Source organism: Octopus bimaculoides, chromosome 5, assembly GCF_046866305.1.
Source record: "Octopus bimaculoides isolate indiv1 chromosome 5, ASM4686630v1, whole genome shotgun sequence".
Lineage (NCBI taxonomy): Eukaryota > Metazoa > Mollusca > Cephalopoda > Octopoda > Octopodidae > Octopus > Octopus bimaculoides.
The window spans coordinates 664,467-680,103 of record NC_142932.1 but is presented as its reverse complement, the minus strand read 5'-3'; the positions used below and the strand labels follow the sequence as shown (position 1 = coordinate 680,103).

The window sequence follows — 15,637 nt, the reverse complement described above, 5'->3', positions numbered from 1 at the left end:
TCTACCAGCTCACCACCTTAATAATGATAATGGTTTCAGATTTTGTCACAAGGGCAGCAATTTTGGGAAGGAGATGAGTTGATTACATTGACCCAAGTGTTCAACTGGTACTAATTTTATCGACCCTGAAAGGCAGAAAGATAAAGTCAACCTCGGCGGAATTTGAACGTAGTATGTACCAATGGGGGAAATACCACTAAGCATTTTGTCCAGCACACTAATAATAAGCCTTTTTACTACAGGCAAAAGGCCTGAAATTTGGGGAATGGGGATAAGTCAATTACATCGAGCCCAAACAATAATAATAATAATAATACAGACATAAAATCAGAAGTTTGTAAGAAGGGAACACCTGATTAAATCACCCCACCCCCCCCCATTACTTGACTTTATTTTATCAACCACAGAAGAATGAAAGGTAGAGTTGACCTCTTTGGGATTTGAACTCAGGATGTACAATGCTTTAACTAAATATCATAATGCATTTTTGTCCATTAGCCTAACAATTCTGCTAGTCAACCACCAGACACAAGACCTGCAATTCTGAGATGGTTGAACACTTGATCTTACTAACCCCAGTATTTGACTAGTAAGTTATTTTATTGAACTTTAGAAAGATGAAAGGCAAAGAAGGTATTACACACACATACCCTAATACATACATGTATCATCAACATTTTCATCATTTTAACATTTACTTTTTCATGCTTGCATAGGTCAGATAAGAGTGTGCAGGGGCAGTTTCCTATGGCCAGATGCCCTTCTTGACACCAACCCCCAACTGCTTCTAGGTGAGGTAATAACCTTCCAGACTGTCAAGCAACAAACATTCAAAACATGTTAATGTGGAAAACCAGAAAAAAATTACACTGGAATGAGTATTTAGTTTACAAACACTATGTGACTTGTCAAGAAGTCTAGACACATATTTGATTTGAGAAATACAAACTCACTCGCACAAACACACACAGTTACTATTATTAGAATTTTGTCTGCCACTACATTCTGAGTTCAAATTCCACTGAGGTTGACTTTACCTTTCATCCTTTCAGGGTTGATAAATTAAATACTAGTGAAACATTGGGGTCAATGTAATCAACTATCCCCCTCCCCCAAATTTCAGACCCTGTGCCTTTAATAGAAAGGATTATTATAATTATTATTGTCGTTTTAGCATCCACTTTTCCACACTTGCATAGGTTGTTCGACATTTGCTGAGGCAGATTTTCTCTGGTCAGACACCCTACCTTTCGACAAACCTCACCTGTTTCCAAGTAAGGTAATATTTCCATGGGCAATTTACTTATACAGTCTCAGCAGTAAGTTTGAAATATCAAGGACTTGACTAGTATGCTAACACTTTATCGATTCAGTTTGCCCTGACTTGAGTAATATTAACATCCTTAATCTTTTAACATTCAGATTACTGTCAAATGTAATGCTTTTCTAATTCAGATTGTTTTGAATTAATCAGGCATTACCTTGTAGTTTCGAGGTTTCAATGATGTGATAGATTATTTTTAGAATGACATTGTAGGGTAGGTGTGAGAGGCCAATCCTGGCTGGTTTGAACATAAAACAGTATAATATTTGGGCTGGATATGGCCAGTTTAAATGCTAAAGGGTTAAGATGTCTGTCATATATGTTGAAGCAAAATGGTCAAGTGGAGAATGTTGAAACCTCAACTCATGTGTCATGAGTTCAAATCCACCTTTGGCATTTTCCTGTGCTTGTGAGCAGCAGGACACCTATTACTGCATGAGGATTTCCCCAAAATGTTGAACATGGGTAGCAGGCTTTGGAAGGTGGAGGAGTCACTTGTGATAAACTAGCACTTTATGCAAGATGGGTTAGAGAGATTTACCTCTCATCCACTCAAGGTTACAGAAACTGGAATTAAGTATCAAGCAAGTTTGCCCTTATCAATTACGACTGTTTACACTTTACTGTTTGCTATTTAGACAAGTTTCAACAGGTGCTTTGTCAATGACTGCTAACAATGAGACTCCTAGTAACCTACAAGACTTCTGTAATTTATCAGTTGAGAAGTCTCTTACGTCTAATTGTCAAATATTCCAGGAATTTCTCCAGTTTATGTTGATGAAATACTTATCTTTTGTTGGAGTGAAAATAATTTTATATATTTTTTTTTTTTTTTTTTTTGTGAGATAAACAGGTTCAGATGCATGATAAAGTCAGTAGTTCACATATACAGGGTGCGATGGGTAAATTGTCGCCATTTTATACTTTTAATTTCGCATATGTGCATTGTTTGTTTTTGATTTTGTTGACCACACAGTACAGTAGGGTCAGCTGGGCACCGTCTGTGAGAAAAACAGCACCATGATGCAATTCATTCTGCCAGAAATTCGGAAACAACATGCTGTGCTACTTGGCATTTGCACCAAAAACTCAAATACAAACATTTCAGAGTGTATGGGTGACAATCTGAGGATAGTGAAGAGGATTCAGAGAGTTGGACGAGTCTAATGGTGATTGCGAAGGTACAGCAACTCAGAAAACTCACTCTGATCATTCTGATAAAAAAAGAACTCCTGAATTTGTCAGTGAGATCCAGGCCATGATTGACAACAATCCCTCCAAGTCAATCAGGTCCATCGCCAGGGACACGGCAGTGTCTGAGTTTCTTATCAGGCAGGTAGTGCATGAAGACATTCGGCATTCCTCATACAAGATGTGAAAAGGTTAATTTTTATCCCAAGTAGTTTTTGAAGAAACTTAAGCATCCCCTCCAACTGAACATATTTTGGTTTTTCTCAGATAAGAAAAATTTCTGCCAGGATCAGATGGTGAACACATAGAACAACCGTTGGCTAGCTGTGTTTCCAAAACATGTACTGAGAGTGATAAAAATTAAACATCCAGTCAACATCATGGCGCTTGGAGTGACCACTAGTGGGGGCGATGTTATGCCTCCATTCATCTCCCTACATAGCTTCAGGCTCAACACAGAGGCCTACATCAAATGTCTGGAGGAGGTAGTGCTGCCCTGGGTCAAGAGGATGGCTGCTGGAAGACCCTATGTCTGGCAACAAGACTCTGCCCCATGCCACAGAAGCAAGAGAATCTAGTCATAGCTGTCACACAATTTCTGTGACCACATCACCCCTAACATCTGGCCACCTAACTCCCTAGACTGCAACCCCCTTGATTATTATATGTGGGGTGCAGTTGAGCAAGAGGCCAACAAAACTCCTTGTAACACCAAAGATTAACTAAAAACAAGGATTATGGCAGCATTCACCAACTTAAACAAGGAGACCATCTAGAAGAGTTGCAGGAGATTCTGAAGTCACCTGGAGACCGTGGTTGAAGCCAATGGCGATTTTATTGAATAAATTTATGTAATTTTGGTAAACATATCTGTTAAAATGAGATGTCAGTGTTATTTTCATTTTTGCATAATTTAGACAATTTATTCATCATACTCTGTATATCCTAACACTGTTCATACATTTGAACCTGCTTTCCTTCACTAAACACACACACAAATGTGTGTGTGTGAGAGAGAGAGAAGGCATGTGGGCTTGTAGTTAGGGTGTCTAGGGTGCTTTAATCATGATGACAAGACTGTGGCTTCAATTCCTGGACTGAGCACTGCATTGACTGTAAATGAATAAACCCATAATGGACTGGAGTTCCATTCAGGGCAATGTTGGCTGGCCCATCTAACCAGCAGGGTGGCATCATTCAAAAGATAGAATAATGCAATGAAGTGCATAGTGACCAGAGATGCATAACCAGATTCAATATTCTTGTCAGTACAGGATATACATATAATCATCATTATCATCATTTAGCATCTATTTCCCATGCTGGCATGGGTTAGATCGTTTGACTGGAACTAGTAAGCCAGAGAGCTGCACCAGGCTCCAGTCTGATTTTGGCTACAGCTGGATGTAGCTAACATCAACCACTCCAAGAGTGTAGTGGGTAGTGGGTGCCTGCTATGTGTCACTGGTATGGGTGCCTTTTATGTGAAACTGAGATAAACTCCATCTTAAATGGCTTGTAGGATTGATACAAACTTTAACTAACTTGAGAGAGACAGACAGACAGACAGACAGAGACAGAATGAACAAAAAAGGATCCAATGCAAAGTCAGTCTGGACAGAAAGCTGAAGGTGACAGTTCCTGAAGATCACACTCGACCTCTGTTTCTACTATATCTATCTATCCATCTATCTATCCATCTATCTATCTATCTATCTATCTATCTCTATCTCTCTATCTCTCTATCTCTATCTCTCTATCTATCTATCTATCTCTATCTCTCTATCTATCTATCTCTCTCTCTCTCTATCTCTCTATATCATGCTGAGTCTGTTCATAACAAAACAACACAAGCCTCCTCAAGCTGGTTCCCCAAAACAAAATAATCAACCTACTTGGTGCAGGAAGGGAAAGTCATTTATCTCTCATCCTCAATTCTCCACATAACAACATGGCACTGCAGTTAGGATATAGTCCTGATGTGGGTCTCTTTGGGATAAAGAATTAATATTTATGCTCTGAACAGTTTTAGTCAGCAGCCCCATTTTGATTTGAGGTTGCAGCTCTGTCACTTCACTTACATCACAGTGCATTATGAGAAAAGAAAACATGTTCCTGAATGTCATTAACTCCCATATCCTCCACCTTCTCTAAGTATCTTATGCTGCATGCCTGCTTGGAGATAGCAACATATGATTCAAGTATTCTCTCTTTGAAATACTTTAACAAAAGAATTCTATCAAAGTAGGTTTCAGAAATAAATATGCTTTACAAAGAAACCCAAGTAATTCAATAAAATATTAACAAAGAATGGGGGAACTATATCTTAAAAGCTTACTGAAGTTAGTGGAGTGGCAGAAATGAAAGTATTCAGCTAATTGTCCTTTAGTATTTAGTTTCATCCTTCAGCATTTTGGTTTCAGATTCCATCAGAGTCAATAAAACAAAAACCAAACATGTACTGGTATTTGTTCAATCAAGTATATCAGCTACATTCTGCTCCTCCAAATTCAAGGCCTTGTGAAAAATTATAATAGTATAGTTTTTTTCCAAAGACACGATGAAAATGTGCTGAGGTGAACTAAAATTTATCTTTCTATTCATATCAAGTGGCTAAGGATGCCATAGAAATATGATCCCAATACTACAAGCCTATCAAACACAAATCCTGTTTTTGCATTACAAGATTTCTTTTTTGAGTTGTTTAGTCAAAAGGGGAAAGCTGTGCCTATGATTCTCTATAGAGCCCTTGAGACAGAAGAGAGAGAGGGAAGAAGGTATCTTCAAACTGGCCTGAATGTTTGCAACTGAGTGGACTCTGTTAAAGGCACCCAAGGTGGTGTGTCAAACTGAATAATGGGTTAAGTCAAGCACCCATGTTGGCCACAGCAGGATTTGAACTCAGAAGAGTAAACACAAATATCACAAGGTATCACCTCCAACATTCTAATATTTCCACCAGTCCACCACTTTAGAATATTTCTTTTTTGTACAGTAGGTATGGTATACCTGGATCACTGGATCACATCTAAGTACAGAGATTGATATCTTTAACTAAAATTCTTCAAGGCAGTGCCCAGCACGGCCACAGCCATATATATATATATATATATATATATATATATATATATATATATATATATATATAGGTTCAGGTATAGCTGAGTGATGAAGACACTTGCTTCCCAACCATGAGGTTTAGCCCTTGGCCGACCAAAGCCTTGTGAACTGAAAGAAGCACATCATATATGCACATCGCAAAAGACTAGAAACAAACAACACTGCTTGTATGACAGTAATTCTCTTGTGCAACCATCATGTGATGTCAAAACAAGAGTACACACACACATGTACAACAGGCTTCTTCCCGTTTCCATCTACCAAATCTACTCTCAAGGCTTTGCTCAGCTTGAGGTTAGAGAAGATAATTTGATAAATATTTTATTACACCTTGCCTAAACAAGCGCAAAGTAACTAAGTATATATCAGGGTTGCTAAATGTTTCTCAATGATCTTAATGATAATTCTTTAATTTTTTTCTCAAACCTGTAAAATCTATCATCAACATTTAAGATGTTGGCAAGACTTGTCTGGTTCTATGACAGCATATTTCCATTTGGTCAAGCAATGCATTATCTTGCCTCAGATCCAACCTTACTGCTTGTCTTCATCTTTGTTTATGTTGATGGTAATTATTGTTGTTTAGCCCCAGGTTATTCATGGTCAAACAAGACCTATAATCAAACGTATTCAAGTAGTGACTTTCCTCCCTTTATATTGTAACACAACTATATCTATAACTATACTGACTACATTAATGTATTCTTCCACTTTTAAGTCAATGAAGTGTAATTTAAAGGGGATTCAACTGCTATTTTTAGCTGGTTTTTTCATTGGTCCCTAACAAATGATAATTGATGACAGTTGGAAGGGGTGCTTGAACCAAACCTTCCCTACTGTACACAATATGAAAAATATATCTGTTAATCATTCAGTGAAAAAAATTTAGCTCCCTTGTGTGTTTAATCTTACAGGATATTATATGATCATAAATATCTGTTACAACTGGGAGAATAGATTGTGTATCAAAAACGTTTACATAATTATGTGAGAAAACCCATTTGTTGGAAAGAAGTGTTTCATGTTTCACTTTAGGGTTTCAGCACAGAAACAAGTGTGTATAGCAATGTTCCTACCTCTTAGATATATGGTTTAACCCTTTAGCATTTAAACCAGCCATATCCAGCCCAAATATTCTACCTGCTTTGTGTTCATACTGGCTAGAAACGGCCTCTCACACCTCCCCTACAATGTCATTCCAAAAATAGATAATCACATAATTGAAGTCTCTCAAAGTTACAAGATAATGCAGGATTAATTCAAAATGATGTGAATAAATAAACATTAGATTTGATAAGGTAATATGAATGCTAAGGGATTGAACTTCAACGAATACTGAAAGAGATGTCAAACTCAGAGGGAATACATAAAGGCAACGAGTATCCAAGCACAGTTAGCTCTATATCACATTGTTACTTTATCACACAACCTTTTGACAATTGCCAGAGCCAATGACAGAATCTCTATGTGGTCACTAGACCTTTTCGAAATAGCACCCTAATCTACCTCCAATCACATCTTGCAAAAAGGACACATTGAATAACACTATTTCATCATAGTTATGCTTCATCAGAGCTAACCTAGAATTGCATAACAGTAATAACACTACATTACAATTTTTTTTTTTTTTTTTAGTGTAGAATGAGAGGAGATACTTCTAGCCTTCCCAATCCTTTCTAGATTGGGATGTAAAGATAAATGGATGAAGTTTATACAATTAATTCTCAAATTAGCATTTTGACAGTCAGTTAAGGAAGGAAAACCTAGACAGAAAAGAAGTTCATGAGAAACGCATTTCAGAAGAGGATATAAAAATGAATATATAGTTATATATAGTCAGTAAGCTAAGAAGCTTTCTGAAAATTCACCTATCAGGCAGATGATGGTTTTTCTTTAGATGCATGTCCATTGTGTTCACATGTATAGTACAAAGACAATTCTATTTGGGTCAGCAGTATTCCACTATAGAGTAATCATGTGCCTTTTTTGCCATCAGCTGTTTTGGAATGAAACAACTCCAATATTTATATTTGTGATGTCACTTTTGGCTATTACCACTCCAGTGTGGTCATAATGCGAGCTCATAAGAAATAATAAAACCTAGAAAGTGTAGAAAGAACACTTGCTTCGAACTACATACTATTTGTGGGTAGCAAAGAAACAGTGTTTATCATCATCATCATTTAGCACCCGTTTTCCATGCAGGCATGGATTAGATGGTTAGACTGGAATGGTTAAGCCAGAGAGCTGCACCAGGATCCAGTCTGTTTTGGCTTAGTTTCTACAGCTGGATACCCTTCCTAATGCCAACCACTTCATAGAGTGTACTAGGTGTCTTTTACGTGTCACTGGCACAGGTGCCTTTTACATGTCACCGGTACAGGTGCCTTTTATGTGTCACCAGCATGGGTACCTTTCACATGTCACCAGCATGGGTGCTTTCATGTATCATTGGCACAGGTGCTGTTCACGTGTCATTGGCACAGGTGTCGTTCATGTGTCATGGGCATAGGTGTCTCTTACGTGTCACTGGCACAGGTGCCTTTTACATGTTACCAGCACATGTGCCTTTCACATGTCACCGGTATGGGTACCTCTTATATGTCACTGGCACAAGTGCCTTTTACTTGTAACCAGCACAAGTGCCTTTCACATGTCACTAGCATTGGCCATGACTATGGAAGGTACATATTCTTGAGAAGTATAGATTTTAAGTGTTAGGGGTATCAATTAAAACTAGTTGGTATGTTCCTATTGAAGGATGTTTCTCTTTGTGTGAAGTGTGTGCATCTACTAAGAGGTGTTGAAATTTAGACTAGATTTCTTAATGAAGAAGGAAATGAGGTGTTAGTGTGGTGTCATCTGCAGTATGGTGAAGAAAGCAGAATATACTTGTATACTAGGATACCTGTAGGAAAGGGCTCAGTCAATACAGCAACCTGACTAAACACTTCCACTCCAGGTTATTTAGAGACATATTAAGCCAGTTGGTTGCGATTTGGTGAAAAGATTCTCAGAACAGATATAATTGAGGGTAAAATCTTCGCTTTCAGTAATTTTTTTTTTAAATAGAAATTGGGTTTGAAATTGAGAAAAAGATAAAAGTTTAGAGTTTGAAGGCTAATCAAAGGCAGGGGTCAGCAAACTTTTTGAGAAGCTGGAAGGACTGGAAATGTTTGTTTGTCTTGTGGGCCAAAGCAAATGAAACTGAAAATCCTAATCACACAATGTTGTAGAAACAGCATGTTTTTATTATTTTTCTTAAATGTCACCAACCATAAAGAAGTAATCACTATACATTTGACACAAAAATCTTTATAGTTCCAGGCATGGTCGCATGGTAAGAAGCTTGCTTCCCAACCACATGGTTCCGGATTCAGTCCCACTGCATGGCACCTTGTTCTAGCTCCTTCTACAATTGCCCGTGGATTAGGTACACAAAAACTGGAAGAAGCTCACTGTGTGAGTGTATTTGACCCCCATCACAGTTTGACAACCGGTGTTGGTGTGTTTACCTCTCTGTAACTTACTGGTTTGGCAAAATAGACCGATAGGATAAGTACCCGGTTTAAAATAACAAATATGTACTGTAGTTGATTCATTTGACTAAAAATCCTTCAAGGCAGCCCCCGAGCATGACTGCAGTTGAAAGACTGAAACAAGTAAAAGATAAGGCCTTATGTGACAGTATGCAGTTAAGAGATAAAACATCTCTAGTTTCAATAAAGAGGAGGCACTTGTGGCAATGTGATACCAGCCAGTTAACCTGCTTTCTTCAATAGACAAATATTTTTTTGTTTCTTCTCTTAGACCCAATTATACAAACTATGCTATGACTGTATATGAGACAGTTTCTGTGTTTCAGTTATCTAGGAAGATGAAAACATTTACTGCTTAAACTATCGCACCTGGGGGAACTTTCATTTGTAACCAAGTGAAAGAATCTAAGTTGTTTTTATTTTTTTTTTTTTTGTTTTTATCTATCTATATTATACTAAAACTCAAAGTTTGTTTTCCTGCCATTTGATTAAAATGATAAACATTACAAATAAAATAGTCATTTCCCACTTAAGAAAAAAAAAAAAGTTGAAAATGTCAACACTTCAAAGAGTTGTCGGAACTACCACCATCCGTCCTTTTTTTCTTACTTTTTGAATCATAGGTACTTGATTTTTTTTTTTTTTCTTACAGAGGAAAATTACTATTTTATTTAAAATAAAATATTAATCTTTATCATCCTAATCAAAAGGCAGAAAAACAGACAGAAAGACTATCTCTTCATAGACGAAGATCAGTTGCAATGGATGGAGTTGAATCTCATAAGAATGGAAAAACAAACAAAAATAAATGGGTTGTACCTTATAATGAAACTCTTTTGAGAGCGTTCAAATGCCACTGCAATCTAGAAATCGTTGCTTCAGTGTGGTAAATTAAGTATATCATCAAGTACACGCTGAAAGGAAATGGCCAAGCTGCTATTCAAATAAGCAATGATGAAGTTAGTCAATATCTAATGGGTAAGTATACTGGACCATCAGAAGCAGTTGCATCCAGTTTAGGATTTTCAGTTCATGAAAGAGCACCCGCATAGTGAAACTGCAAGTTCATCTACCAGATAGATTGAACAAAGAATATTGCTTAGAAATAATGAAGATATATATGGCTGTCAATGAACGACATATAAGAATAACATTGACAGAATTCTTTTCATTGTGTATAAATGATGACTGCAAAAACAGGCCATTTGAACATTTTGAAAGAACATTTGGTTGTGTTTGTGTTGTCACACCAAAGGCAGGGGAACTGTGTTATTTAAGAATCTAATTGCATGAAGTTCAAAATAGTATTTTTTCCCTTTCCTGCCGCGCATAAACATTTTCAACATGGAGTGGTTGTGCACAATGGTCACGGCTGGTACATCTAGTACATACATAAAACATTATTTTGTCTGACGTCCCAGCGAAAGTAAAACTTTTGTTCTACTTTTCGAAACTGAGTTTTATTGTTCGCTAACCAAGAATAGATAAAGCAAAGAATTTTAGTATGCAATGTCATATATTCAGTGAAGTTGAGAGAGCAAGATGAAATGGAGCCACGGGTCATAGCTAGTAGACCTTTTTGTCAAATGTATGACTGGGTTAGGAGCAATACCAAGAATAAATTGCTTAAAACGAGGAAGGATTCAGGATTTAAGTCATCAGGAAGTTGAAAACAGAGAAATAAATAAGTCGGGAAGTAAGTAATTGAGAACATCGAACTCGCCAATGTCACAGCTATCCGTGTCACATTCTTCTCTGATCAACACGAAACTGTTTTTCAACATCAACAACCCTAATAACAGAATGCAAATACAGATCTAAATCGAGAAACAAGAAGAATTCTCATTCGCTCAGCAAATCTAAACTGAACGTGATGAAGATTAAATCGATATTACCATATGTTGCTTTGTAGCGGGCGGAGGAAACGTGGACGCCTGTTGAATTGAATACACACACATACAGAAGGGTAGTCATACACAATCCATGATAGTGGGGACAAAGGCGAATGAATTTAAGGGTTTTAGTAACCTGCAACCATACCTACAACTTACTGTCCTAGTATTAGTATTATTAAGCCCCAGGCCACCTAGGTCGACAAAATAAGTTGAACGACTATATCCTCCACCAAAATATCAGGCTTTGTGCTTATAGCAGAAAAAATGATTAAGTCCCGGGTTAGCTCCAAAATCGTTCCAACAGAGACCATCCTATCTTTATATCCATTCTAGGATTACATTATCTACTTTACGCTTGAAAAAAAAAGACAACTAAGTGGTTATATGAAAGGCATTGGCTGATCTCCCTAGCAGATCGAGCATAGAGGACCACTTGTTTGGATTGTGCACATTGTTACCTGTTTGCATATATGTTGAGTAAATGTGGTATGTGTGTGTGTATATATATATATATATATATATATATATATATATGCTGTGCTGTATGCGTATAAAGTATAAGTGTGTCTGTATGAAAATATATTTTATCCCAAGTCACGAATCTATCTATCTATCTATCTATCTATCTATTTATCTATATATATATATATATATATATATATATACACCCATACATATATGAACAAATGAATAAAAATAAACTTCAATGATTTCTAAATGCACAATACAATATAGTTTACGTATCAAAGTACTGAATGTTTATTTATTCCCATTACACTTATCAGACAGATTTACATTTTGTTGTGTAAATAAAACGAACGAAATACAGAAAAAAGGCCAAACAACGAAACAAGAAAACAAAAAAAGTATAAAGTCGACAGAACAAGTTTTAAATAATGTCTGACAAGAATCGATAAAAGACTGAGAAATTAACTTTGCATATTAATTAAATGAAACTATTTTTTTAATGCAACGTGTTAAAACTAGAAAGACGACTAAATAACCTCTATTAGAAGTCATGTTAGGTAATGACTATTTCTTTACTATTATTAAATAAGGATTTACTCAACGTAGTATAATATTTATTATCTACAGGCCACCAAAATTTTATTTGTATTAACATATTTAAAAAATCGATCTGCATTGAATTTTAGCCACAGAAACACACCTAATATGCACGTTCTTGTTAAGAAAATATATTTGAATTACTTTAAAATTATCTAATATTCATTTTTGAATGATATTGAACACGTTGTTTGGTTATAAACAAAACAAATAATTATTTTCAATATTGTTTTAATAAAGGAAAATTTTCTTAACTTCAGCAGTGCTTTTTTTTTTTTGCCACCAAATTCTTTATTTCTGTTTATAATAATTATTGTGATCAAATGCACAATTTGTTAATATTTATATACTAATCAGATAATGGATCTATAAATTTTATTGAATGTTGATCAGTAGTGTTTATATTTCGATCAGATAACACACGTACGCATCTTCAGGGCTGCAGCCCTACTTGATCATACAAACAACGAAACGTTGTTTGTAAACATTGGAATTATCTCAAAAAAAAATTTCAGAATGTTTAACAAAACTGACAAATGTAAACGGTAGGCCACCGAACCCCGCAACCACCCCACAAAATGCAGGGATGCACTATTTAGTTTCATCCCTCTCTGTTTTGAGCTCCGACCATCAGTATAAATGATATTTCCACTGAAACTTCACTAGTGAATCCACAACTTTCGATTTACTGGTTGGAACCCAGCACATCTTGGGTGTACGCCAACACAAAGATCGACATTATCATTCATTCCGAGGTATAGATTTGAATCCATTTTATCAATCACAACCCTCTTCTATGTAAAATTAACTTTGGACTAGGCCCAAGAAACAAATATTTGAGCAAAGACAGCTAAATGATATAGCAGAAACGACAGAACACTGGACTAAATTTACAGTATTTAGTTCTTGAGATTGAATCCTACAATGATCGACTGCTTTTTATCACACTCCGAAAGATAAATAGACCAGGTACTAGTAATATTAGGAGCTCGATCCAACTGAATATATATTCCATTTCCTTTCAAAATTGTTCCGCTAAGGAAAGAACCACCGTCTAACAAAAAGATTATACCACGCTAAAGGACTCCAAGGTGGCAGCTTCTGCCCTGCAGATGTCTTTTCGTATTTAGTATCTACATACAATAATTACAATGTTATGTTACCGCTTTCCAATTTCATAACATGTTTGGAAAACTGTTGCTCACGGTCCCGACAGAATGCAAGCATGAAATCACTATATTCATATTGTATTTACTATAATGTTGCATGTATATTGTGTATTATTAGTGTATACAAATTACAAGCGTTCAAAGCGCATGTCCAGTCAGTGTTGACTTTTCCTTCAGGGTCTGATAAAATAAGCTCTGATCAAGTGCTGGGATCGATGTAATCGATGTAAAATCGACAGTTCCTTCCCCAACGTTGGTTGCCTTGTGTCATGTTTTGAAATCATTGTGTATTAATACTTATAAATACAACATGGACTATAATATACTTTCTATTGTATTTGTATACAATGACAATAAACTGAATTGAAAAGCTAAGATTAATTTGATTATAAAAACAAAAATAACATTCACTTGCAAAACATAAACAGTGACACGAATATGCTTTTAGTAGTAACTTACCTGGCGAAACTAAAGTTATCTGCCATATCTCCACGGTTCCCATTGCTGTGTTTCTGGTAAAATCTCAGGTATACCCAGCTGACAACAATCCCCCATCCAAACATGAATGGATAAGGCCCATCCAATGCTCCGATCAGACGTAACGCGACTGACAGCAAAAGCAGTAAGAGTGGGATGTGCGTGTTACGAAGTTTTCCAAGAGGCGATGTCACTAGAATGTGGTCAGGCATCACTTGTTTAACGGCAACAGAAAATCCGGCAATATAGCCAGGAAGACCGTGAATGTGTGTGTGAAACAAGTACATCTCTTTCCGACTCACAAAGTAGATAACAATGTAGAGGAAAGATGTAAGTAATGCCACGCCCACATTGACGACCACAAAAAAGACAAGCATGTCTAGTGTTCCCCATAAGGGTTCCAAAAGTTTACCACACAATATAAGTACAGCTACATCAATAAGAACATCCCAGAAGTGTACTTCGACAAAACAATGCGTCGCATAGGTCCAGATCCAGAAGTTTGGAGGCATAACATATCCAGGAGTAACAGTTAAATAAGGAATAGCAGCATTAATGAACGATAACAGATAACCTAATGTCACAGCAACGGCAACAAATTTCACAACAATACTACTCTTTCCGAAAGCGACTGAAATTTGCTCGCGTATCAAAGGTAAATTTCTCTCCACCACGGGCGTCGCCATTTTGTCGTTATTTGCAACCCAAACAACTACTTCCGGTAACTTCCGGCACAATGGCCACTGCCAGCAATGTTTTGATAAATTCACATCGTGAAAGACTAATGAAAAACAAATGCAACGATATCACTATCACACTGATTATGTACCGTCTTGTGTCTATTTACTTAAACCACTTTCTTATTAATTTCTTGTTATTGCTTTAAGTGAATATAATATACTGATTAAACTTCTGTTTATCTTTGTTTCGCCGGTGGACGACGTTGGCTTTCATTTCTCCGTCGTCGATAAAATCATTAGTAGAATAAATTGATAGGGAGTCAGTTAACAGAACTGTCGCGTCATGTTACATCAATATAATATCTTAGCTATTTATACAATAGTTATGCTTTCATTTGGAAAAGAATGTATGGCATCCGTTACCTCTAATAATCCATAACGAATCGGGAAGAAGTTGAAAAGTTGCAAGCATCAGCTGTCGTACATTAATCAAGAAGGAAAATTTTTGATTTGTCACGATGATTAAATCGATACAACCAGATGTCACTTCACAAGGGTCAGAGAAGAAGCGTGTGCTTGTTGAATACACACAGAGGTAGTCCCACAATGACGGAGCAGGGTCAGGGTAAGGGAAGTAAATCCAAATGTTTTTGTTTCTTACGACGTACCTGATTGTGTGGAGTGGGGAGGGGGTTGAATTCAGCTTGCTTTCAACTCCCTGTTGATTCACTGTGGAATACAGAGAGGTAACAAGAGCCATAAATTCTATTGGAAGGATCATTTTAAAAAATCCAAAACGAAAGCATACTAATAAATAATACAATATCTGTATTCATAGTCAATTATTATACTTGCAATATTTTATTAAGGTTTAGGCACAGTGTTGACAATTCCTTATTAATTGAATATGTGTAGGGTAAAATGTAGCGTATGTTTTGGAGGAGATATAGCCTATTGTTATTTAACCCCTGATCAATTCTAATTGAGCTAAATATAATCAGTGATCATTCTATATCAGTCTACGTCACCCAATATAGTTTTTTAATTTAAAGACGATGTAGTACGATTAAAAGATGTGGCTGCTATTTGTAGCAAGGTGAGCGACCACTTGGAGACTTACCCTATATGTTTTGGTGTTTATATTGTTTTGCCCATCCAAAGCCAACACGTTACCTTA

General features: G+C 36.5%; 1 protein-coding gene across 1 annotated transcript in view; it reads right to left on the bottom strand.

The window, feature by feature from the left end:
* Window positions 1-15,086, bottom strand: part of LOC106878810 (transmembrane protein 115) — a 28,696-nt gene extending 13,610 nt beyond the window's left edge. The window contains exon 1 of the mRNA XM_014928151.3: window positions 13,763-15,086. Coding sequence (XP_014783637.1) covers window positions 13,763-14,466 — 704 coding nt within the window. The 5' untranslated portion in view covers window positions 14,467-15,086. The remainder of the gene's footprint in view (window positions 1-13,762) is intronic.
* Window positions 15,087-15,637: the final 551 nt, after the last annotated feature.